The 27,072-nt window shown below is 51.5% G+C and overlaps 1 protein-coding gene across 3 annotated transcripts in view; it reads right to left on the bottom strand.

Annotated features, from left to right (window-relative positions):
• Positions 1-27,072, bottom strand: part of kcnh6a (potassium voltage-gated channel, subfamily H (eag-related), member 6a) — a 165,298-nt gene that overhangs the window by 61,655 nt on the left and 76,571 nt on the right. For all 3 annotated transcript variants that reach the window (XM_052038856.1, XM_052038855.1, XM_052038854.1), the window contains one exon: positions 13,772-13,986. In XM_052038856.1, coding sequence (XP_051894816.1) covers positions 13,772-13,986 — 215 coding nt within the window. The remainder of the gene's footprint in view (positions 1-13,771; positions 13,987-27,072) is intronic.

Here is a 27,072-nt window from a genome sequence, read left to right as displayed (position 1 = left end):
GGCCCCATGGCCACACGGTGTCCCAGTCAAGCTGGACGCTGCCGCGCTACCTGTCCTTCGTGGAAAAGTTCTTCCAGACCAATACCTTTGACCACAAGTCCATCAGGCAGTGGTCAGCATGGAACATCTTGCAGGCACTGCAGGAGAAGGACTCAATGGATACTGTGGGGTGGTTCCCTGAGCAGACTGTCCAGACCATCTGGCAGAATGTGTCATCGCCAGAACTCACCAACAAGCACCAAGACCTCGCTTGGCTGGCAGTGAGAGGGGCCCTCCCAGTCAGATCCTTCCTGTATGGTTGGAACCTCACTCCCAGCGCGCGCTGCCCCCAGGAGGACTGCGCTGGAGACGAGACGGTCGCCCACCTCTTTGTGGACTGTAGGTTTGCGAGGAGGGTGTGGCGAAAGATGCAAGGGTCCTTGTCACGGTTCATCCCCAGCAGCAGCGTAACAGAGGATTCTCTGATCTATGGGCTGTTCCTGGGGACATGCACAGAGACGGACATTAACTGCTGCTGGAAGGTCTTCAACTCGGTGAAAGACGCCCTTTGGTCTGCCTGAAACTTGTTGGTCTTCCAGCACTTCAAGATGTCTGTAGGGGAATGCTGCTGGCTGGCACATTCCAGGCTGCAGGAGTACGTGCTGAGGGACGCACTGAAGCTGGGTGCAGCCAACACAAAGGCTCGGTGGGGAAGGACTACAGTTTAGGGTTCTTCAGCCACTGGAGAGCGACGGGCGGGGTCAGGCGAGAAAGCCCCTAAATATTGTAAATACAGGACCGGGTAGTTTCCAGGGAGCCACACGTGTGGCATTGGTGCTGTTTTCTATATAAAGAGGTAACACTAATGAATGATCTGTACAAGAATGTAAAGGTTTGCACTGTTTTGTAATTGTATATAGTTTGTATTTTATTATGAATAAAGTTTATTTTATAAAAAAAGTGGTATGTTCCTGAAGTACCTCAGCCCCTGGTGCCATGGACCCCCTCAGGTGGTGAAGGGTGCTGGGCAAATGGGAGATCCTCCTCCGCAGTCCATGATTTGGGACAGGTCAGGGGATTTTTGTGGAAACAAAATTGGTTCATTGATACCTTGGGGGTCTCTGAATGAGCTGGGGTCCTTTGCCCAGTGGGAAAGGAGAGGAAGGGCAGCAGGGCTGGCAGACACGCCAGCCCAGTCACAGCTTTGTGGGCAGTTGGTGATCAGGTTTAGGGGGCAGGGATTTAGGAAAGGGGAGGGGGCGTGAGGGTTTGGGTTGGGTCAGTTGGGATCAAGGTGCAGTAAGCTGGGGAAGTGGTTTCTCTGCAAGGCTTGGAGGGTGGGAGTGATCGAGGCTTTCAGGGATTGCTGGGTTGGGGGGAGATTGGAAGGTATGGGGTATCAGGGTCTGCACTGGACTGGGGGGGGCTTCAGATGGTAAAGATCAGGGGGTACAAGGTTTTGGGACGGTGGGGGGAGGGAGTCACTCTTTGCAAGTGTGGACCAAGGGTCCAGCGGTATAAATGGGCTTTATCCTGGTGGGTCCCAGTACAGAGCTGCACTAGGAAGCCTGGTTGATGCAGGAGCACCCAGTGGTGGTTGGTCCCGGGACAACATGGTCTAAGTTCCCACCGATGCCTCAGGTGGGCGAGGCGGAGGAAGTCTACGTGCATCTGATGCAGGAATGGTGACAGATGCCAATTATAACAGAGAGGACCACAGCACTGGAATGATGCAGATGGCTGAGCATTGGTCATTACTGCTTCTCACTGCCAGGTAAGAACACCCTCAGTGCCGTAGCACTGAAATAAACAGCAGCACACTACCGGGCCAATGGAGTCTGTAACTCTGGAGCTGAAGTGGCATTTATACACGCTCCCTTACTTGGTCCCTGGGCAGAACCACTGCTGGACAACTCCTGGGAAACCTGAATTAGGTGGAGGAGTGATGCCAATTGAGGGATTATTGATCCTGTCAGCTCTGCCAAACCAGGAGTGCTCGTGGAGGGGATGGACTGGACCTTTCATTTGCTAATTGTGTTTTAATCCCTGGTGTTCCTTTGTTTGCTGCAGCTTGTTCTCGGAGGGGGGGAAGAGACGATGGCCCCTGTGTTCTGGCCTCTGGCTCTCTGGGTGGTGTGATAGAACCAGGACGTGGTGTGGGTGTCCCCAGCACCTCTCGCTGCCCACCACTGTGCACAGGCCAGGCGTAGCGCCTCTTCTCAGCAACACAGTGGACACCAACTGTCCCCCTCAGTGCTTCCCCCCACCCCCCACAAGAAACTAAATCCTCAGCCAGTGTCCTGGGGCAGGTGTTGCAGGATCACACTGACCCTGCAGCCTCTGAGTCTGCCTCAGGGTGTCCCAGAGCACCGCACAGCCCCTGAGCATTGGGAGAGCCGCTCTGCGGCAAAACCCCACACACACCAGGGAGACTATTCGCCAGATAATCCAGTTTCAGCATTATCCTGATGGAATAAATACTTACCCAGGAAAAGTCGCTGCCTTTCAGACTGTGCAAGGGGAACTGTTGCAGCAACTGAAAGCATAAGTGGGCCTTGGTCTATAATGTCTGCAGAGCAGCACACCCTCAGAGTGGCCCCTGTTCATCCGCACCCCGAGAGGCCGGGGTCCAGAAACAGCCATCTCTCTAGCCTTGCTCATCCTGTACTGTGTAAACAAGACAGAGCCAGGTAAAGTCTCAGGTGCCCAGTGATGCCTGCTCAACTCAGGAAAATGACAACCTTTACTGGTGCAACTTACATACCTGACTAGCTGTGTGCAATTGGCCAGAGAATGGGTGATACGAGAAGATGAAAGAATGCCTCTTTCTGTCACATTCCACCTGTCTGAGCCTTTAACTCCCATCATTGTGCTCTGCTTATCTCACCTTACAGGCTGTGCGCGGTGGGAGCCAACATTATCTCATTGTCCCCAGGAATTATTCTTTGTGAAGATCTTCCTATCTCAGCACACTACGTCCAGTCTGTGGCTTTCCACTGAGCTCCTGGCCTTGGGCATGTCTGTCCTGTGGGTGGTTATTACCTGTTCTGTCAGACCAGTGAATCAGCTGCAGTGGCAGCAGACACAAAAGCAGCTTTTAATAAACCCCTCCTCACTGCAATCATCTTAAAGGTCTGACATTTAAGGATCTCTAGTGCGGGTGTGAGGGAATCGAGAGGCAAGGAGAGCGAGAGAGAGAGAGCGAAAGGAGAGTGAGGACAGTGGAGGGAAGAGGAAGAGGGAGAGAGAGAGGAGGGAGGGAGAGGGGAGAGGGAGGGAGAGGGGAGCGGGAGGGAGGGAGAGAGAGGGGGAGGGAGAGAGAGAGGGAGGGAGAGGGGAGAGGGAGGGAGAGGGGAGAGGGAGGGAGACGGGAGAGAGAGGGAGAGGGGAGAGGGAGGGAGACGGGAGAGGGAGGGAGAGGGGAGAGGGAGGGAGAGGGGAGTGGGAGGGAGGGAGAGAGAGAGGGAGGGAGAGAGAGAGGGAGGGAGAGGGGAGAGGGAGGGAGACGGGAGAGGGAGGGAGACGGGAGAGGGAGGGAGAGGGGAGAGGGAGGGAGACGGGAGAGGGAGGGAGACGGGAGAGGGAGGGAGAGGGGAGAGGGAGGGAGAGGGGAGAGGGAGGGAGACGGGAGAGAGAGGGAGAGGGGAGAGGGAGGGAGACGGGAGAGGGAGGGAGAGGGGAGAGGGAGGGAGACGGGAGAGGGAGGGAGACGGGAGAGGGAGGGAGAGGGGAGAGGGAGGGAGACGGGAGAAGGAGGGAGACGGGAGAGAGAGGGAGAGGGGAGAGGGAGGGAGACGGGAGAGGGAGGGAGACGGGAGAGGGAGGGAGAGGGGAGAGGGAGGGAGAGGGGAGAGGGAGGGAGAGGGGAGAGGGAGGGAGACGGGAGAGGGAGGGAGAGGGGAGAGGGAGGGAGACGGGAGAGGGAGGGAGAGGGGAGAGAGAGAGGACGGAGGGAGAGAGTGGAGGCAGAGAGACAGAGGAGGGAGGATGAGGGGGGAGGGAGAGAGAGAGAGAGGTGGGGGAGGGAGACAGGCAGTGAAAGAGATGGAAGGCCATAGAGAACAAGACCAGGGACAGTCGGTGAATGTTTAGAGCACAGAACAGAGTCCTAGATATCAAGAGATAGAAAGCAGAGAAATAATGAGACAGATGCCACACAGACTAATCCACTTCAAATCATTCCCTCCTAAATGATCTTCCCAGCTGTGTGCCAATGTCCAGACCCCTGGTGATGACTGATACCCAGCCTCTCGTAGCATCGAGACAGGACACAGACTGCCTGAAGTTTACCGACCGCAGGCACCACAGCAGCTAAACGCAAGCCTCTTCTCCCAATGTCCATGTACACAGCAAGGGTCAGTGGGGAGAGAGGGAGCAGAAACGCTGGCCCACCTTCCCTTTCTCACATCCTAGCACATTTAGCAAACAGAAACAGTCACCCCAGCTGGTCAGGGGCAAGGATGCTTGATCAGAACTACTTGTACACCGCTGCCCTTGTACATCAGGCTACAACACTAGAGAAAAAAAACAAATCAACTGTCTCAGGAGGCTATTTGACTATGTGATGCAGCACTGCCTAGTAATCCAGTTGGGACAAGTGTCAGTTTAGTGTTGATCATGCAGGACTAAGACTCACAGCCCAAGCAAGACAGTACCAGGAATGGAGGGGCTGATTCTACAAAACCCAATGCAAGGAGAAGGAAGGAGAGAAAGTCCAGGGAAGGCTATGATGGAGACAAACCAGCACTCTGACGGAAAAAGATGGTTTTGGTGAGTTTGCCCCACGTAACTCTGACAAACTGTGCATCTAATTCCTCGGTCTTTGCAGAGAAAGCCGAGGTTGCTAAATGCTGCAGCTACTCTGGGAGCTAACGATCGCGATCACTGTTCACATCTTCCGTGTGCACAGGAACTGTGCTCCATGTACTGCTGCCTGCTGGTCCGACCCTGTGAACATCTACCCCAAGCTCTGTACACACAGCACCCCAGCACCATGGCACAATGATAGCCCCAGCATGACGTTCTGTACTCACAGGTTTCAACTTCTGCTTCAGACTCATGTTGGGCGTGGGATTCCAGGCAGCAGCAGGCGAGGAAGTGCCCAGCTCTGAGAGCAGCCCTGCACATCAGCGCCCAGCAGTCAATGAGCTGGTGCCATGACGACAGCTCACTCATTGTTTTTTCTTTCTATTGATAGTCCTGATGATTCTGACACACAATCTTAGATCAGCTGCTAAAGTGTCAGTTCTTAAACTCTACACAACCCCTCAGCAGAGAAGTGAAGCAGCACATTAAAGTGACCGCTACTGCCTGGGTATAGCTTGTGCTGCGCTTTCAATAGCAACTCTTACACAGCAAAATGTAGCACCATCAGCACTGTGTAATACCCACAGACCAGTGAGGTACACACACGTTCTCCAAGCCCAGGTCAACACCCTGTCATTGAGTCATACAGAACAGAAACATACCCTTCAGCCCATCGAGTCTACACTCACCATCAAACACCCACTTACACCAATCCCACACCAATCCCCTTTTATTCTCCCCACATTCCCACCAACTCCCCCCAGATTCTACACCTCACCTACACACTAGGGGCAATTTACAGTGGGCAATTAACCTACCAATCCACATGTCTCTAGGATGTGGGAGGAAACTGGAGCACCCAGAGGAAACCCATGCAGACACGGGGAGAACATGCAAGCTCCAGACAGACAGTGCCCGAGGTCAGGATCGAACCTGGGTCAGTGGAGCTGCAAGGCAACAGCTCTGCAACCTGCGCCATCCAATTTACACACCCTGTAACACACCAACTGTAATGTGCCACACATTGCAATGCAAGGTGGCGCCTTATTGTTCCCAGCATCCGGACTCCATGATGGCGCCTGGGGCACGGAGTCGGACAGTGATGTGGAAACAATCCACCCAACACCACACACAGGCTGCACCTGTCTGTGAAAGCCATGGCCTCCTGCCTCTTGCCACACGCCAGCTAACACAGGACAAATTCTCTCTCATTGACAGCCAGGACCATGGAGTTGAGGGAAACAAGGTGCTGGGCATGGCCAGTGGTGGGGCATGACTGAAACCCCCGGCACTTCCAGTGGACCCTGTCCCATGTGCAGGATGTGACCCTGGCTCTTTCTATGTCAGACACAGCTGGATATTCGCTGGCCTTCATAGATTTATTCTACCGAGATGCAAAGCCAGAGTTTACTGGAAGAGCAGGGAGTTAATCCGCCAGCTCACTGCCACGACAGCCTTAGTGCTGCTGCAATTCAGAACAAATTAATTTCTGAGGTTCTGGCATTGAAGGCCTGCCCATTCCGGGTTAGCCTGGATACGAGGAGTCGCTCGCTGATTACAATACAACAGCTTGTGGCCTGTCACATTTTATCATCCTGTGACAGGTCTGGCACCGCCCAGGATGGGAGAGAGGGCCACAAACACAGGGTGATCACTGCTCTCTTGCACTGCCAAGAAATGACTGTCACATTAATACCCAGGGATTTAGTGCTTGAAACAATCCAACCAAATTACAGACGATTCCCTCCCCAGCTGGTTAACAGAAGGTGCTGTCCAAGCTGTAGCCTGGGTCAGGATTATCAGAATGGTGAACAGGAAACACAAAGCAAAGGTGTTTGCTGTCTGTTTGCTCCCTCTCCCCAGCTGTCCTCGATGGCTGCTGGAAGGGGCTACTCCCTCGTGGGGTGACCTTTGGCCAACAAAGCACCATGGCAAACCACGGTCGATACCATTGATCAGTGGACAGAGTCAGGTCAATGACTGGGTAATCCGTTAGGAAGCAGCTTGATGAGATGTGTCCGATCCCCTCGGGCCAGGAACCCAAGCTCAGAGTTCAACCAGAGGTGGAGTGATTCACCAACACTGCGCACTGAATCCACAGCTCAGGCTGCGAGAGGATCGAGGGACTCCTCACCTGGGTACCAACGACTGCCAGGTATCTCACCCCAGCCACACATTAGGGTTCAACACAGAACAGCTTTCTTTCCCTACAGGTGTGACACTGACCCGGTCCGCTCCAGAGGGCGCAACATCTCGCCTGTAGGGAAAGAAATGTCCCTACCTCCAGACCACCACTTCCACCTCAGTGGCCCGGGGTGAGACCGCTGCCCCTTCCCTCTGTGGCCCACCAGCATGTGGGCGCAGGGAGGGAGTCAGAAGTCAGCGAGGCGTACAAGATGATAAGACCATAAAACAAATGAGCAGGAGTTGGCCATTTGGCCCATCGAGTCTGCTCCGCCATTCTATCATGAGCTGATCCGTTCTCCCATTTAGCCCCACACCCCCGCCTTCTCACTGTAACCTTTGATGCCCTGGCTACTCAGATACCTATCCATCTCTGTCTTAAATACACCCAACGACATTACTTCCACAGCCGCCCGTGGCAACAAATTCCACAGATTCACCACTCTCTGGCTAAAGTAATTTCTCCGCATCTCTGTTCTGAATGGGCGCCCTTCAATCCTGAAGTCGTGCCCTCTTGTACTAGACTCCCCTACCATGGGAAACAACTTTGCCACATCTAGTCTGTCCAGGGCTTTTAACATTCAAAATGTTTCTATGAGGTCCCCCCTCATTCTTCTGAACTCTAAGGAGCCCAAGAGCCGTCAAACGTGCCTCGTATGTTAACCCTCTCATTCCTGGAATCATTCTAGTGAATCTTCTCTGAACCCTCTCCAAAGTCAACACATCCTTTCTTAACTAAGGAGCCCAAAACTGCACACAGTACTCCAAGTGACGTCTTATAGAGGCTCAACATCACATCCCTGCTCTTAGAAATGAATGCCAACATTGCATTCACCTTCTTCACCACCGACTGAACCTGAAGGTTAACTTTTAGGGTATCCTGCACGAGGACTTCCAAGTCCCTTTGCATCTCTGAATTTTGAATTTTCTCCCCATTTAAGTAATAGTCTGCCTGTTTATTTCTTCTACCAAAGTGCATGACCATACACTTTCCAACATTGTATTTCATTTGCCACTCCTTTGCCCATTCTTCTCGTCTATCCAAGTCTCTCTGCAGACTCTCTGTTTCCTCAACACTACCCGCCCCTCCACCTATCTTTGTATCATCGGCAAACTTAGCCACAAAGCCATTTATTCCAAAATCCAAATCGCTGACATACAGCGTAAAAAGAAGCGGCCCCAACACAGACCCCTGCGGAACACCACTGGTAACTGGCAGCCAACCAGAATGGGATCCCTTTAATCCCACTCTCTGTTTCCTGCCAATCAGCCAATGCTCTATCCATGCTCATAACTTCCCTGTAATTCCATGGGCTCTTATCTTGTTTAGCAGCCTCATGTGCGGCACCTTGTCAAAGGCCTTCTGAAAATCCAAATACACAACATCCACTGCGTCTCTTTTGTCCAGCCTACTTGTAATTTCCTCAAAAAATTGCAATAGGCTTGTCAGGCAGGATTTTCCTTTAAGGAAACCATGCTGAGTTTGGCCTAACTTCTCATGTGCCTCCAGGTACTTCGTAACCTCATCCTTGACAATCGACTCCAACAACTTCCCAACCACTGATGTCAGGCTAACAGGACTATAATTTCCTTTTTGCTGCCTCACACCCTTCTTAAATAGCGGGGTGACATAAGAGGCTTGGATCGAGTGGACAGTCAGAGACTTTTTCCCAGGGCGACAATGGCTAACACAAGGGAACATAATTTTAAGGTGATTGGAGGAAGATATAAGGGGTTGTCAGGGGTAAGTTTTTTACACAGGGAGTGGTGGGTACCTGGAACCCACTGTCGGGGGTGGTGGTAGAGGTTGATACAATGGGGACATTTAAAAGACTCTTAGATAGGCAAATGGATGTAAGAAAAATGGAGGGTTATGGGCTGTGTAGGAGGGAAGAGTTACATCGTTCATGGAGTAGATGTTTATATAGGTTGGCACAACCTATATAACATGAATGACACTCCATGGAGAGTGAACCACCAGCAATGCTGTGCAATGGGTCTTTAGTTGGTTCATGGACTCCCAGACTGCCTGCCATTTCTGCATCCCAGGTATACATGGAGTGTGAGAGGCTGCAGCTCCCCAGGACCTGAAGGGGCTGCTCCTCAAGTTCAGGCTGCACTTCAGCCCCAATCTCCTGATCCTTGGGCACCCAGTGCGGAGGGTGACGAATTGGACCTCCTCATCGGTCTGCTCCCGGGCCTGGACAAGGGGACCATTCCCAGGTCTGGGCAGCGAGCTGTGGAGGATCCGTGTGAAGTGACTGCCTGCCCCCTTCCAAAAATACATCCGTGCCCCCGTGTCCCTGGAGATGTGGGAACTGCAGGGGCTGGAGAATGTCCTGGACCCAGGAGACGATGTTATAATTCAACCGTTTTGTTGTTGCAGCTTTAATCAAAGAGACAGTGGGTTCTCTTCTGCCCCCTTGGGGACGGGTCCGTACTGGTCTCGTCCCAAGAAGTACAGGCAGGGGTCCCACTTGTGTTCGAACCGTCACAACCTGAACGTGTTCTGCCTGTACTTCAGACCATTCACCAGAGACAGTGGCTTCATCAGCTGGGAATTATAAATGGATCAGGACTGTCACCTGATGCAGTGAGAAAGAAGTCCAGGGCATGTCGGATCTAGTTCAGTCCTGACAATGTGGGAGAAACAGACTTTCTGCAATGCTCCAATTTTGTAAATAAAACATTCTCTTTTTAATAAAAACTTATTAAACAGTGCACTGTCCCATCACACACTCCCAGGGCACAGGTCAGACATAGTGAAGCTCCCTCTACACTGTCCCATCACACACTCCTGGGGCACGGGTTAGACACAGGGTGAAGCTCCCTCTACACATCCCATCACACACTCCCAGGGCATGGGTCAGACACAGAGTGAAGCTCCCAGTACACTGTCCCACCACACACTCCTAGGGATAGCACAGGTTAGACATAGAGCGAAGTTCTCTCTACACCACCCTGTCACACACGCCCAGGGCATGGGTTAAGTTAGAAAGAGTGCAAAGAAGATTTACGAGAATGTTGCCAGGCACAGGACTCGAGAGCCTGAGTTACAGGGAGATGTTGGGCAGGCTAGGACTTTATTCCTTGGAGCAGAGGAGACTGAGGAGTGACCTTATAGATGTGTATGAAATCAAGGCCATAGATAGGGTGAACACACACATCCTTTTTCACAAGAATGGGGAATAAGAGACGAGAGGGCATAGGTTTATGGTGAGGGGAAAGATTTATAATGAGGGGTAACTTCTTCAAGCAGAGAGTGATACACATATGGAACGAGCGGTCAGAGGAAATGGTTGAGGCAGGTACAACAACAACATTTAAAAAACATCTGGACAGGTACATGAATAGGAAAGGTTTGAAGGGATATGGGTTAAATGAAGGCAAATGAGCACCTTGGTCAGCATAAATGCATTGGGCCGAAGGGCCTGCTTCTTTGCTCTGTGACACTCGAGGCATAGAGTGAAGCTCTCTCGGCACCACCCTGTTGCACAGTCCCAGGGCAGGGGCAACGCAGGGTTGGTGGTGTTACAGAGCCGAAGTTACCAGACTAGTAATCCAATGCCTGCATTTGCTATTCAAATCCCACTAAGGGGGCTGTGGAGTTTAAATGCTCTTTGTGATTCCTGCTGAAGATGACCAAGAAGTGGCCGAATAACGAAAATGTGCCCAAGAAGGAGCATGCACAAACAGCGCCCACTGTATCCCCGACGACAAGTCATCAAGATATTTGTCGTCTGAACACAGTAGAGGCTGCAGTGGTCTGAGATATTTCAGAGGTTAGTGTTTTCGATGAGCGTGCTCTGCCCAAGCTGAATGTGAATTTACATGACTGGGTCGACTGTGCCACCCAGTGGTGAGGGATTACTCCTGAAGGACCCAACCCCTCCTTTGCGTTTCGAACCACGACCTCCTCCCAAGCCTATGTAAACATTAGCAAATTGTGTCATTGGTTTGAAATAATAAAACACTGGACCACTGGAAAGGAGCGGGCTGCACACGGAGTAACACTCCCTCTATAAGCCACCCATGTGCGTCACAATGCCCGTGAGGGTACCTTTCACTCGCTTGTTGTGTGACAGCGCGCTCACGCATGCACGCACGCGCGCGTACACACACACACACACACACAGAGCACGGGACTGAACGGGCTGGTGGGCAGCGGAGACTGTGGCAGAGTCCAAGGCGCAGAGGGCACAAGAGATGGTAGTGACAGGTTGCTGGGCCACATGTACTGGGAACGCAGACTTGGGAGGGGTTTCTCAGTGTTACGAGCCAGGTTGCTATTTGGTGAATGTCCCTTTAAGGCACCTGGACAGTAGAGTATTGGTATTGGTATTGGTTTATTATTGTCACTTGTACCGAGGTACAGTGAAAAGCTTGTCTTACAAACCGTACAGGTCAATTCATTACACAGTGCAGTTACACTGAGTTAGTACAAAGTGCATTGATGTAGTACGGGTAAAACCAGTAAAGTGTCACAGCTACAGAGAAAGTGCAGTGCAATAAGGTGCAAGGTCACAACAAGGTAGATCGTGAGGTCAGAGTCCATCTCATTGTATAAGGGAACCGTTCAATAGTCTTATCACAGTGGGGTAGAAGCTGTCCTTAAGTCTGGTGGTACGTGCCCTCAGGCTCCTGTATCTTCTACCCGATGGAAGAGGAGAGAAGAGAGAAAGACCCACGCGGGTGGGGTCTTTGATTATGCTGGCTGCTTCACCAAGACAACGAGAGGTAAAGACAGAGTCCAAGGAAGGGAGGCTCGTGTCCGTGATGCGCTGGGCTGCGTCCACAACTCTCTGCAGCTTCTTGCGGTCCTGGGCAGAGCAGTTGCCGTACCAAGCCGTGATACATCCAGATAGGATGCTTACTATGGTGCATCAGTAAAAGTTGGTGAGAGTCAAAGGGGACAAACCAAATTTCTTTAGCCTCCTGAGGAAGTAGAGGCGCTGGTGAGCTTTCTTGGCTGTGGCATCTACGTGATTTGACCAGGACAGGCTGTTGGTGATGTTCACACCCAGGAACTTGAAGCTCTCAACCCTCTCGACCTCAGCACCATTGATGTAGACAGGTGCATGTACACCACCCCCTTTCCTGAAGTCAATGACCAGCTCTTTTGTTTTGTTGACATTGAGTTCATGACACCATTCCACTAATGTGGAGTAGTGGTGTGTGTGTATGGTGTCATCAAGATAGCAAGATAACAACGTGCTGACGGTTTTGCTCAGTGAGTCGAAGTGAATCGAGGAGAGAGAGAGAGAGAGAGAGAGACACTGACTGCTGGTCTCCGTAACAATGGATGAAGAACAATAGCTGTGTCTGTCACTACAATCCATGTATGGATTTGGAGCAAACAAGTGGAGTCCACTTTGTCGTTAACCTGTAGAGGGAAACAGGTATTTCTGTGGGTGGCCACGTATCGAATGCCTTTGGGGTGGCAGATACTTCAGAACAAAGCAAAGGAGATCATCGGAGATTGAGGTGTCGTATGGGTTCCATCGTGGAACATGTGGATTTCATAATTTCTCTCTATATTCTCTCTACATTTTCTCTTCAGTCAACGGTGGTTTTGCAAAAGCCTTTGCTCATGTTTCACCTTATGACTTGCTGAACTGAACTTTGAGAACTATTCCTGGACTTGGGGTTTGGGAATTTGCCACACACACACTTCGAGTTTAGTTTTGGGGCTAATGTTTAATATTTAACATTTTTACTTTTCTTATTATCATAAGTAGTTATTAATAAAATAGTTTCTAACACTTCTACATGACTCGGTGTGTTTCTATTGTTGCTGGTACATAACAACAGATGCTGCCCCTTTATCGAGAGTAACTGAATTCTGTCAATCTTCACGTACGAATTGGATGGCTGTGTGAAGGGAAGGCAGCAGCTGCCAGGGCCTTCTGCTTTCTGCTGCTGATGTTTGACTCTCTGGCAGCCTCAGGACTGCTCCCACGGCAGTGGGGGACTCCCTCCCCCAGCACCCACCACACAGGTTCCCCGTGGGCTTGATGCAGGTCTCTAAATACCAGTAGGAGCACACTCAGCTCAGGCTCACAGGGGTGGGGTGGGAGTTGTGCTGAGGGAGTGCTGCACTCTCCAGGGGGCCTCGATCTCCCCGCCAAGGCCTTGTCTCTCCATAATCCTGGAAGTAAAAAGACTCCAGGATGACCAGTGGAGTTCTTGCTGGCCTGCTGGCCAATATTTATCCTCGACCCACCACTCAGGGAAGGGATGTGCCTGTGATTCTCACACTGTTGGCATGGGAGCTTGCTGTGCACAAATTGGCCATTGTGTGCATGCAGCTCACACTGTACACTAACGCATTAGCTGCTTTGGAACTTTGAGGTTGTGAAAAGCTAGACTTTAATCTGCTGCTTTCCTCTCACTAATGCTGGTTCAGTTCCCCACAGTGTCTTTTGTGTGTACATCTCAGTGAGAAAACTGTGCCCACCCCAACCTCCCCTTCTCCCCCCCCCACACTCACATCCACCACCTTGATGAGCAAGGGCCAGCACAGGTTGCCACGCCTCCACTTCTCCAAGTCCCACAAGGTCCCGACGCAGAACTATATCACGTGGAGGGAACCCCCCACTTGACCCCCGCTGCAGCAGGTCCAGAAGGAAGATTACCAGCACATTCAAGGGCAACAGACACCGGCCTTGCTGGTGACGCCCATGTTCCATGAATGGGCCTTTAAGAAAAATTGGCGCAGAACCAACAAACCCCTGGTTTACCATCAGAGAGGTTAGTGAGAGGTCAGTAAAGTGGCAGGGAGGGGTTAGTGAGGGGCTGGTACCTGTGTGACTTTCTCTGTGACGTTCTGGGTTCTCTCCTTCACTTTGCTCGGGGCGATGATCTCGATCTCTGTGGGTGAGGGTGTCAAGATGATGTCAGGGTTAAAGTCCACGAAGTTGAGGGTGATTTGTGGGATCTTGCTGATAGCTCGATACTTCATCAGGTCCGAGTCCGACGTGGAGTTCAAGAGGTTTGGTTTAAAGTTCTTCGACCCTCCTTAAAAAAAAGAGATCGTTAAGTTTCCACACCAGACTCCAACAGTGAAACACTCAACAGCAGCAGATGGTGAGCAGCTAAAACACTGAGCACCACCGTAGAATCGAGAGCAGCACCCAGAGGTGCCCACAGGGAGCAGCACCCAGAGGTGCCCACAGAGTGCAGCACCGAGAGACACCTACAGAGAGCAGCACCCAAAAATGATTTCCACCCCCCCCCCCCTTGCCGCTGAAGAGCAAAGATAACAGAGAGAATGGTCCCTAGAGAATAAAGGAAGAGACCGCATGTGGGGTGAGAACAGCAGACACTGGGAGAAGGGGAGGGGGCAGGAGGGGGGAGAGCAAACAGAACAGAGACCGCAGAGAGTAAGCACAGAGCAGAACACAGACTGGGTGCCATCCATTCCCTGCGTGCTGCTGTCCCCAGGGACCAGGTCTCTCTCTGGATTCACTTCACTCTTTGGAGCCGTCAGACTCGGGCCTCTGGTGAAGAGCAGCTTTTCAAGATCACAGGGCGGTGATTTTACACACATTGTAAAGTTGGCGGAGGAGAGGAGAACTAACCATGGGGTGGGGCTGCTGGACTCGAGGGGGAGCCAGGTACTACGTTCCTCCCTCCCCAAATCAGTGCCTGGCCCAGGTCGGCTGGAGCTGCCTGTGTGAAGGAAGCTCTAGAACTTTGGAAAGGCCGAGGCGGTTATGGGTTGACCTGATGATCCTCTCCCCCAGCTCAACAATCCATCACTGTTAATGCACCAATGCAGAGGCACCATTGCTGGGCTCCCCTCCCTTCCCCACCTTCATTGACACCCCCTCTCTGAACATTTTATTCTAATTATTGTAACTGGGGCTGGGGTGGCTCTCAATGTACTAAGCTGAGAGGTGATGGGTGGAAGGGGCAAAGTGCTGAAGAAGGAGGAATCCAGTAGGAGAGGACAGTGGACCATGGAATAAAGGAAAGGAGGTGGGGAATAGACGGGCAGGTCATGAGGCAGGAGAGGGGAAAGGGAAGGGGTGAAGGGTGATTGGGCCACAGGACTGTGGGAAAACAAAGGGGAGGGGGGACAAATCTACATCCACCCCAACGTGACAACCATGAAAATGTACAGAAAGGCTGTAAGTGCAGTCTCCATGACTCTGGGCAAGGTCCTCACTGTGTGAGAGCTTCATGTCTGTGGATGTTACAGAGGCCATTACGTGGCAGGTTGTCTAACGTCTCACCCTTCACAGCCGTGAGTGACGTCCTCCTTCCACCGGCACCACAGGGGCGAGCGGTGGTCAGAGATCAGCCCAATCCCATTCAGCCTTTGCAAGAACTCCCTCTGTCACGTCTTTGCATCAAGGTTAGCCATGGCTGAGATGCCGGTAGACCGGAGGGTAGCAAATGTTGTGCCTTTATTTAAGAAGGGCAGCAGAGAAAAATCTGGGAACTATAGGCCAGTAAGTCTAACATCTGTGGTAGGCAAGATCCTGGAGGGGATCCTGAGGGATAAGACATAGGTACATCTGGAAAGACAGGGATTGATTAGGGGTAGTCAGCATGGCTTTGTGCATGGGAGATCATGTCTTACGAACTTGAGTTTTTTGATGATGTGACCATGAAAGTCGATGAGGGCAGGGCACTAGAGGTGGTTTATATGGACTTCAGTAAGGCCTTTGATAAGCTTCCACAAGGCAGGCTGCTCTGGAAGGTTAGATCACATGGGATCCAGGGAGAGCTGGCTAATTGGATACACTATTGGGTTGACAGTAGGAAGCAGAGGGTGATGGTCGAAGGTTGTTTCTCAGACTGGCGGCCCGTGACTAGTGGTGTTCTCTAGGGGTCAGTGCTGGGCTCATTGCTGTTTGTCATCTATCTCAACAATTTGGATAAGAAAGTACAAGGCAGTTAGTAATTTTGCAGATGACACTAGTAGACAATGAAGGTGGTTATCAAAAATTACAGGGGGATCTTGATCAGCCAGGTCAGTGGGCCGAGGAATGGCAAATGGAGTTTAATTCAGATAAGCGCGAGGTGTTGCATTTTGGGAAGTCAAATCCAGGTAGGACTTTCACAGTGAATGAGAGGGTCCTGGGGAGCGTTGTGGAACAGAGGGGCCTAGGAGTACAAGTACATGGTTCACTGAAAGTGGAGTCACAGGTAGATAGGGCAGTGAAGCAGATTTCTGGCATGCTGGCCTTCATAAATCAGGGCATTGAGTATAAAAGTTGGGAGGTCACGGTGCGGTTGTACTGGATGCTGGTGAGACCACACTTGGGAGTATTGTGTTCAGATTTGGTCGCCCTGCTATAGGAAAGGTGTAATTAAACTGGAAAGGGTGCAGAAAAGATTTACAAGGATGTTGCCAGGACTTGAGGGACTGAGTTACGAGGATAGGTTGGACAGGCTGGGACTTTATTCCTTGGAGCGTAGGAGACTGAGTGGTGACCTTATAAAGGTGTATAAATCATGAAGGGCATCGATAAGGTGAATGCACTCAGTCTTTTTCCCAGGGTTGGGGAATCGAGAACTAGAAGGCACAGGTTTAAGGTGAGAGGGGAAAATTTAATCGAAATTTATGGGACAACTTTTTTTTACACAAAGGGTGGTATCCATGTGGAACGAGCTGCCAGAGGAAGTGGTTGAGGCAGGTACATTAACAAATTTAAAAGACGGATAGATACATGATTTGGAACGGTTTGGAAGGTTATGGGCCAAACACTGGCAAATGGGATTAGCTTGGATGGGGCATCTTGGCCGGCATGGACCAGATGGGCCTAAGCGTGCTGACAGGGTAGAGGTCAAGATTTCAAGCCCTATTGATTTATCTATATTGCTTTGAAGCCTTGTAACATCCTCTCCACAACTTGCTTTCCTCTCTTTGTTGCAAACCGCCCACTAATATGATATAACCCATCAGGTGCCAGTGGCTGCGGCAGAGCTGTGGCCTGGAATGGGACGAGCTACCATGAGCCTTGCACTTGTCCCTCTGATGAAGCAGGGTGCCGGTTATAACAGGACCATACATTGTGCAGAAAGAGAAGCCTATGGAGTTAGCTTTTCACACTCTGCCTGTCTCCCAGCTTGTTACTAGATTTACCCAGGATGATCAGCCTATCTCCATTTGGGATGATGACCTCCTTGGAGCAAATGTCCTGCTTCACCTTGCCCAAAGTTCCCAGCGTTTGGATGCATGCAGAGATATCCCCCCAGCATGTAGGGTCATGAGGCATCCACTAATTGTTCAGTAAGATCGCTGAGACGTCAACTAGCTCATTCTTGATGGTGAAGCTCTCTCTGAGCCGACACCATCTCTCTTCCTGTTTGTCTCTCCAGAGGATGCTCCCACTGCCTCGTTCTTTCAACTGGCCATCTCCTGCCTGTCGTGTCTCACTCTGCAGTGATGCCGACATCAAAGCATCTGAGCTCCCAAGGTATGAGAGTGAAAGCAGCACTCAGGTCTGTCGCTGTTGGGGTTGTCCTGACATCCCACATCCCTACTGTGGACTGGAAGTAGCCTGTGCCAGGTTTCCTTTAATGTGGACAGCCGCCGTTCCACACCAGCTACTACACAGGCTTCACAGAGTGAGGTCTTGATCCAGTGGGAAGGGGGCCCAGGAACCACTGGAGACTAGATGTTCACATGCCCCACATCACACTCCTAAAACCGACACCAAGCTCTGTCATGGGAGGAAGTCACCAGGTGATGGCGAAAGTGTCAAGGATGTTCTCAAAGCCCTTAAATGGGCAAGATCAGTCACCTCAGGACCCACAGAACTGGAGGAGAAGTCAGTCACCCCATCCCGGGGATCAGCCTGAAAAAAGTGAGCTGCAATCTCCGCCTTTAAGAAACTGCAGCCCAGTCTCCCTCCTCAGCACGGAATACAAGATTTTTGCCTGGACAACGTCCACCCGCCGGGGCACCATGCCGTGATGTGATCCACCCCAACCAGTCAAACATGATCCTAGTTCATTCAGGACAACATCCACCTGGTCCAGGACCTGGTTCACCTTTCGCCAGAAACTGGGCCCTCTGTTGCCTTTCCCTCCCCTGACAGAAGGCAGCAGTGCCCAGGGTGGGTCACGAATGTCTTTAAGACCCTGCACCTGTACAGATTTTTGGCCTGGGTCCGACTTCTGCAGGTTGCTGCTGAGTGTCTGGTTAAACTCAACAGGTCCTTGGCGCCCCTTGACCTTGGGAGGCGAGTGCTCCAGGGACGTTCCACCTTTGGTCAATTATATTCCATCTGCGTATTCTTCGGAGCAGGTTACTTGGTTTGACTCTGCATGGATTGAGTTTGTCCTTTTGGCTTACTCAGTGACCCTCTCCTCCTGGTCACAGATCCCAGTATGTACAAGTGACAGTGGCTCTCCTCTTCCTCATCCTCCGCATGCATCAACTGGGAGAAATGTTCCAGACTCCTGGCAGGTCAGTGTGGAATCCCTGCTGGAGATGGGACCATTTGTGTGGAGGGCCACACATCTCCTCTATCTGACGGTCTCCCTGAGCCCTGCTGAGGAAGCCTGGCCGGCAAACCAGCAGGAGCTGGAGGTGTCAATCACTCCCCGGGTAGGGCACTGGCCAGGACCACTGAGAGCTTCCTACAGGGGCTGAGCTTTGGCCATAAACCAACTGGTGACCTCCATACTGTTGGTCATTTTGGTCCCACCCCCTGCTTTTGCTGCTAAGATCAGAAGAAGCTGGTGGGTTCTGGGACTAGAGGGAGCACTGGGTCTCTGTCAGGGTTCCAAGTCTCCCGATTGAGGAGGGCGGTCAGTTACTGGCTTGTGCCCGCACCCATCAGCAGAGATACCTGTACACTGAGCATCCTCCCAGATGGGATGTGCTGGTGGCTGGTGAAGGATTTTCCCACCAGGGTACTGGCTTCAGGGTAAAGATCAGGTCCCATTTACCATCTCAGGGAAGGAGTCCATTCAGCTCATCGAACCTCTGCTGGGTCATGAAAGCAATCCCATCCACCCCTTTCCCAACATATTTCTCTGTAATCGCTTTGGCCTTACATCCCCAACAACTACCCTTTATTCTCCTACCACTCACATACACACTAGCAGCAATTTATAGTGGCCAGTTACCCTACCAACATAGAGACACAGGAGACTGCAAATGCTGGAATCTGGAGCAAAAAACAAGATGCTGGAGGAACTCGGGTCAGGCGGCAGCCGTGGAGGGAAGTGCACAGTCGACGCTTTGGGTTGAAACCGATGTGCCTTTGGGACGTCGGAGGAAACTGGAGCTCTTGGGGGAAATCACGTGGTTACAGAGAGATCGTGCAAACTCCACGTAGCACCTGAAGTCAGATTCGAGCCTGGGTCACTGGAGCTGTGAGGTGGCATCAACTGATTCATCGATCCGCTGCCCCTTTTAGGATGGAAGAGGATGGAATCACAAGGAAGGAGTTGCATGTCTTTTCCTGGGACCTTTTCCAGAGTGTGGGACATCGTCACTACCTGCCACCCAGAAACAGACATGCTGGTGTGTAGGTTAACGCCACTGTAAGGTACCCGCGGATGGGTGAGTGCTGGGAGAATCAGAGCGAGAGCAGATGGGTGTGCGGGGAAAATAAGTGGGGCAACTTGGGATCTCCAGTGGTGTCAGCGTGGAGTCTGCGCGTTCTCCCTCTGACCGTGTGGGTTTCCCCCGGGTGCTCTGGTTTCCTCTCACACGGATGCTGCTTGAGTTATAAGGAGAAACTGGATAGGTTGGCAGTGTTTTCCCTGGAGCGAAGGAAGTTGAGGGGTGACCTTATAGAGGTTTATAAAATCATGAGGGATGTAAACAGTCTTTCCCCAGAGTCTAAAGCCACAGGTCATAGGTTTAAGGAGAGATGGAAAAGATTTAAAGGGGACCTGAGGGGCAGGTTTGTCACACAGAGGGTGGTGGGTCTATGGAACGAGCTGCCAGAGGAAGTGGTAGAGGTGGGTACAATTACATTGTTTAACAGCCATTTGGACAGGTTCATGGATAAGAGATAAGATATCTTTATTAGTTACATGTACATCAAAACACACAGTGAAATGCATCTTCGGCATAGAGTGTTCTGGGGGCAGCCTGCAAGTGTCGCCACGCTTCCGGCACCAACATAGCATGCCCACAACTTCCTAACCCGTACGTCTCTGGAATGTGGGAGGAAACCAGAGCACCCAGAGGAAACCCACGCAGACACGGGGAGAACATACAAACTCCTTACAGACAGCGGCCGGAATTGAACCCAGGTTGCTGGCGCTGTAATAGTGTTATGCTAGAGGGATATGGCTAAGTGTGAATGAAATGGGGGTAGCTCAGGACGGCACCTTCATTGGCATAGACGAGTTAGGCCGAAGGGCCTGTTCCCATGCTGTATGACTCAATAATCACCTCTTGTCAGTGCTCTCCCGCAGGTGCAGGACTGTCCTCCGACACCCGGCCCCGACAGTGGAGGAACGAGCTCATGTCGTCGAGGCTGGGGGTCAACCTCCAGGAGCCCTACCACAGTGAGTGTGGAGGGTGCTCAGGATTGTAGAGCACACCCGAGATGAAGCTGCTCCAACTGATCTGCTCTCTGGACCCAGGCCCCGAAACCACCTCGGCAGCCAGACTCATACATCTGCACTTTCTGCTCCAGTTTCATTGAAGTTTTGAGTTCTGTTCATTGTTGCTTTCAATACAGTTATTTTGAAACAAACACCCATAGAATAAAGTTCCCTCTACACTATCTGATCACACACTCCCAGGGTCAGACACAGAGTGAAGCTCCCTCTACACCGTCCCATCACCCACTCCCGGGGTCAGACACAGAGTGAGCTTCTACCGGTGTGCGGTGGAGAGCATCCTGACATACAGCATTCCTGCTTGGTATGTCAGCTGCACTAGGAAGGAGCAGAAGGCTCTGCAGAGGGTCATCAAGATGGCCCAAAACATCATTGGGACTCAGTTACCAGCGATGGAGGACATCTATCAGGCTCGATGTCGGAGCAGGGCTTTAAACATCATTCGAGAACCAGCTCACCCTGCTCACTACCTTTTTAAATTACTCCCCTCTGGTAGGCGATACAGGACAATACATGCACACACTACAAGACTGAAACACAGCTTTTTTCCCCAAAGCTGTTAAATTGTTGAACATGGACTGACACCTCCTATACATACATACACACACTATGTCTCCCCCCTTTACCGGCTGGACTCATCACTGTGTTATTTAATATAGTGACATTGATCTGCTGCTGATTATCACGGTTCATTTGCACACTGCCTTTTTATACTTTTTTATACCTTATATTTGGGTAAGTATGTTTGTTTTATTTTATAGTTATAATTGCTTTTATTAATTTACTGTTTTGGTTTTATTAGGCAAGGGAGTGCCATCGTAATCTCGTTGTGTCGTTGTTGCAACAGTACAATGACAAATAAAGAAATAATCAATAATAATCAATCTCTAGACCATCCCATTACCCACTCCCAGGGTCAGATACAGAGTGAAGCTCCCTCTACACCGTCCCATCACACATTCCCGGGATCAGACACAGAGTGAAGCTCCCTCTACACCGCCCCATCACACACTCCCGGGGTCAGACAGAGTTGAGCTGTTCTGATCGAGCTGTGAGAAACCGAAAGAAAACTGTTGGATAAAGTTTGTCCTGAAACATCAGAGGAGGTGCAGCAGGACTCCTGAGCACCTTAGTGAGTGGTTGTTCCAGTGTGGGGGCCTCTTTTGAAGTTTTTCACTGGTTGGACTGTTGGTGGTTGCCGACTGCACAGTTTTCTCGCCGCAGTGACTGTCAGTTTGCCAGGAAGCTGTTTTACTCCTACGGAAGGGAGGAAATCATCATCTGTTTCCCACTAACATTGGAGGAAACCCCCTCGCTCCTGCCTCATTGTGTGCCTCCATCAGTGTGGGTGTTGGAGTATTCTTTGGACGTCTTGACCTTTCTCAGCCTTGGAATTTTTCGGGACCAGTAGAGCCCTTCCTGGCATTGGAAGTAGCTGGCATTGGAAGTAGCTGGCATCTTGCCAAAAAAGGCCGTTGAGTGTGGGATGTTTTCTAATACCACAACAACTGAAGATTCCTTTCCAGCTCGCTGTCTAATTAAAAAGGCTAATATGGGGCTGTCAGCAATATTATCCAGCTTTTTGTGGGGCCCCACAACCTCGAGGCAGCCGTACCAATGGGATCTACTGACGCAGTACGACTAAGGGGAACGGCGAGAAGTTCTGAACTGTTCCGTCTTGGAACACCACTCGCTTTCTGTGACTTTAGCAGCGTTTATTCTATTGTTTTCATTCCGTTTCAGACAGTAGTGCCACCATGCCGGATCTGTCACCTGGGAGTTGCGGATTTCCGAGGGACTATGCAAAGGCAGCTACCTCTACACCCTGGGTCAGCACCCTGTTTTGGACAGTGGAGCTTAAACTCGGGGTGCAATGCATTTTGCCCCCTTGGACTAACCCTAGAAACGTGTTCAGAGGCCATGGAGGACTCGGTTGGTGTGGATGGTATGCCAGCCTCTGAAAAGGAGTTCGGAAAGGTGGTGTTTTACCTGGGGACCAATGAACTGGTGCATCGGGTCCTCAGTAGGAGGCTCATGGTGGACAAGACTTTCCCGCAGCTGGAGCTGGTGACCGCTCCTACACAGCAGATTGTCCTCGGGCACGTCAAGCCCTTCATTCCCAATGAGGCCCTCCTTCCCCATCTTGCCCTCTTTGGACAAGTAAGATTCGAGATCATCGCCATCAGGCACAAATTCAAGCATCACACCCACCATAATGTTATCTCCTTTCCGCACCAGCTGTTTACGCAGTTGGCCCAGGAGGACACTGAGGGTTGATTTACTGTGCGGTACGAAGGTGGAAACTAGTTCTGAGTGTCCTTGGCGCCACGCGTGCGGGGAAGTGGGGCATTTTCGGAGGGACTGTCCCAACTCCTGCCCCAAGGTCTCCACGTCTGGCGCCACTATCCCCCCCTCCGCAAGGATCAGGAGGGAGACCCTGACGCTGCGTGTAGCATGGGCACGGGGAGGAGCTGATGTGGAGCAAGTAGGTGAGGAAGAAGAGCAAGTACTTTGGAAAGTGAATCCCTAGGGCCGCAGAGCTCACACCTGTGCCTCGTACTGGGGATCCCACTTGCCCTGAAGGTCAGCGGGGGTCTGTGGAGAGTGCGCAGGTGGATGGGGAGTGCGCCGGTGGTCCCAACATCGGTGTGTTCCTCCAGCCTGAAGAGGAGGAGGAGTCTTTCTCTTGGTGGGCCGGAGAGCGCAGACGTGCGGGAGTCATCGGAGGGGGCAGGACCCACTGTGGAGGTTAGCCCCCAGCCTAAATCCCCAGCTGTGGCCTCGTGCCCTGGTGATCCCCCTGTGGTGAGTGGGGAAGGGTGCTACCCCAGTGATATCGTGCGGGAGGATGTCTCCACTGCCGGTGGTGGCGTTGCCCCGAGCTTGGCGGCTGAGACAGCCCCGGAACTCCCCCACCCAGGACTTAGTAGTTACCGCCTCCTTAGGGGTGGGAGTAACTGGAGAGGTGGAGACCAGCCCCTCCCTCTCTCAGGATCTGGCTCCAGGTGGACCCCTAGAACTCGAGTCATCAGGGTCCTCCTCGAGCCCGGCTCCTGAGGCGAGGGATGTCCCCAGCGTGCCGGCCCTATTGAACCTTGGTTCCCTGGATATTTTGGGGGACAGCCCCTCTGCGGCTGTTCCTAGCTATAGGACTGAGGCGGAGGTGGAGTCGGCAGGTGGGGCTGAGGTTCCTGCTGCGCAGTGTGGGACAGGTGAGCTGGCGTTTGCTGGTTCACATGGGGAGGATATGGAGGACTCTGCATGAAGTGAGGGGGTGGAAGGGGATAGTGAGACAATGGACATCCTCAACCCTCCTCACAGGTCCCCATTAATATCTGTAGAAGAGACCTCCAAGGGCACGAAGCATCAGCCTAGGCTAGCCTCCTTATGCTGGAATAGCATGGCGAGGCTGGTAAGGTCGCTGTGTGCCGCTCTCGGACGGAGGGAGAAAGGGAAGGCTGTGACCGGGAATAATAGGCGACAGCTTAACACCTTCCTGGATGACCTGGTGAGGGACATCAGGGTAAGTAGTAGCCTCACTCCTTCGGAGGGCAAGGGGTCACCAGGTGGCTCTGGCACCACTCAAGCCTGCAGGGCAAAGAGCAGCCGCGCTCTTTCTGGGGGTTGCAGGGTGGAGAGCGGCTCCACTCTGACCAGGAAGGGTAAGGATGTTGAGGCCTAGTGTGCTCCTGACATGAAATTCACCATAGCTAGTCTTAATGTGAATGGCAACAGGGGTTCTCTCTGTAGGTTCCATACTCTGTCAGTCCTCAGGGAAGGGAGATATGCAATGAGTCTCCTGCAGGAAACCCACAGCATCCCAGGAGATGAGTCCACCTGGCTCCTGAAGTGGCAGGGAGGGGTCTACATGAGTCACCTCAACTCCCTTCTAGTGGGGTGGCGATTCTGTTGGCCCTGTTTTCCAGCCGGAAATTGTGAAAGTTCAGGATGTTGTTCCCAGCCGCCTGCTCCACCTCGCCGTGCGCTTGGACGGCGTGCCGCTGCACATTGTCAACGTGTACACCCCCAGGTGCGGGGTGATGCAAACGGGCCTGTTCCATCAGGTGTCCACCTTGCTCAGCTCCATTGACCTCAGGGACTGTGTCATCCTTGGTGGGTGGGTGGTTGGGGGTGGGTGGGGGAGGACCACTTTGGCCTCCAGTGAGACCTGGCATTGAAGACCTTGAAGGAGATAGTGGGCTCCTTTGACTTGGTGGACACCTGGCAGAACCTTCACCCTGACTCTAGTGCCTTCAGGGAGGTCTAGAGGGGGGGGGGGGGCTCCTGCATAGACCGAGTGTAAAGTGGCATGCAAAAGTTTGGGCACTCCTGGTCAAAATTTGTTACTGTGAAGAGTTAAGTGAGTAGATGATGAACTGATCTCCGAAAGTCATCAAGTTAAAGGCGAAACGTTCTTTTCAACATTTTAAGCAAGATTAGTGTATTATTTTTGTTTTGTACAATTTTAGAATGAAAAAAGGAAAAGAGTACTATGCAAATGTTTGGGCACCCCAAGAGATTTGAGCTCTCAGATAACCTTTACCAAGGTCTCAGACCTTCACTAGCTTGTTAGGGCTATGGCTTGTTCACAGTCATCGTTAGGAAAGGCCTGGTGATGCAAATTTCAAAGCTTTATAAATACCCCGACTCCTCAAACCTTGTCTTAACAATCAGCAGCCATGGGCTCCTCTAAGCAGCTGCCTAGCACTCTGAAAATTAAAATAAATGATGCCCACAAAGCAGAAGGCTATAAGAAGATAGCAAAGCGTTTTCAGGTAGCCGTTTCCTCAGTTCGTAATGTAATTAAGGAATGGCAGTTAACAGGAACAGTGGAGGTCAAGTTGAGGTCTGGAAGACCAAGTAAACTTTCCGAGAGAACTGCTCATAGGATTGCTAGAAAGGCAAATCAAAACCCCTGTTTGACTGCAAAAGACCTTCAGGAAGATTTAGCAGACTCTGGAGTGGTGGTGCACTGTTCTACTGTGCAGCGACACCTGCACAAATATGACCTTCATGGAAGAGTCATCAGAAGAAAACCTCTCCTGTGTCCTCACCACAAAATTCAGCATCTAAATAAGCCTGATGCATTTTGGAAACAAGTCCTGTGAACTGATGAAGTTAAAATAGAACTTTATGACAGCAATGAGCAAAGGTATGTTTGGAGATAAAAGGGTGCAGAATTTCATGAAAAGAACACCTCTCCAACTGTTAAGCACGGGGGTGGATCGATCATGCTTGGGGCTTGTGTTGCAGCCAGTGGCACGGGGAACATTTCACTGGTAGAGGGAAGAATGAATTCAATTAAATACCAGAAAGTTCTGGAAGCAAACATCACATCATCTGTAAAAAAGCTGAAGATGAAAAGAGGATGGCTTCTACAGCAGGATAACAATCCTAAACACACCTCAAAATCCACAACAGACTGCCTCAAGAGGCACAAGCTGAAGGTTTTGCCATGGCCCTCACAGTCCCCCGACCTAAACATCATTGAAAATCTGTGGATAGACCTCAAAAGAGCAGTGCATGCAGGACGGCCCAAGAATCTCACAGAACTAGAAGCCTTTTGCAAGGAAGAATGGGCAAAAATCCCCCAAACAAGAATTGAAAGACTCTTAGCCGGCTACAGAAATCATTTACAAGCTGTGATACTTGCCAAAGGGGGCGTTACTAAGTACTGACCATGCAGGGTGCCCAAACCTTTGCTTCAGGCCCTTTTCCTTTTTTGTTATTTTGAAACTGTAAAAGGTGGAAATAAAAAAGTAATCTTGCTTAAAATATTAAAGAAATGTGTCATCTTTAACTTTATGCCTTTTGGAAATCAGGTCATCTTTTACTTGCTTAGCTATTCACAGTAACAGAAATTTTGACCGGGGTGCCCAAATTTTGCATGCCACTGTACATTTCCCGGGGGTACGTCTCCCGTGTCTCGGCAGTCTCCACGTGGCCATGGCAGTGCTTGGACCACCACCTCGTGTGGATGGAGTTCACTCCACTGTGCACGCGGGTGGGGTCCATGTACTGGCAGGCCAATTACAGGATTCATTCAGAGCTTTCCGGATTGCCTGGAGGGAGAATCAGGAGGACTTCTGCTCCCTAAGGCTATGGTGGGATGTGGGCAAAGCCCACATCCGGTTTTCTATGTCAGGAGTACACTAGGGGGTTGACCAAGGGGCAGGACTCTGAGATCAGGCGATTTGAGAGAGAGAGCTGCTGGACTTGGGGTCTGAACGCTGGGGACCCGAGCCTATGGCAGGACTACCAGGAGAAACTACTAGGAGAAGGACGCGCTGAGGGTACTGCAGCTTGAGCAGTCCTAAGGCGTGTATGTGAGGGCACGGATCCAAATGCTGCACGATTTGGACCATGGCTCACCCTTCTACTCGTTGGAGAAGCGGCGGGGAATCCGCAAGTAGTTGGTAGAATTACTGGCTGCTGACAGCTCCTCCGTCACTGAACCTGCCGTGTTCACCAGGGAAATCTGTTCCTTTTACGGGGACTTGTTCTCACCGGACCCGTCCAGTGTGGACGTGTGCGGTGTGGTTTGGGAGGAGTTGCCAA

The sequence above is a fragment of the Pristis pectinata genome, chromosome 25, assembly GCF_009764475.1.
Source record: "Pristis pectinata isolate sPriPec2 chromosome 25, sPriPec2.1.pri, whole genome shotgun sequence".
Classification (NCBI taxonomy): Eukaryota; Metazoa; Chordata; class Chondrichthyes; order Rhinopristiformes; family Pristidae; genus Pristis; species Pristis pectinata.
This window is presented reverse-complemented; position numbering and strand designations above follow the sequence as displayed.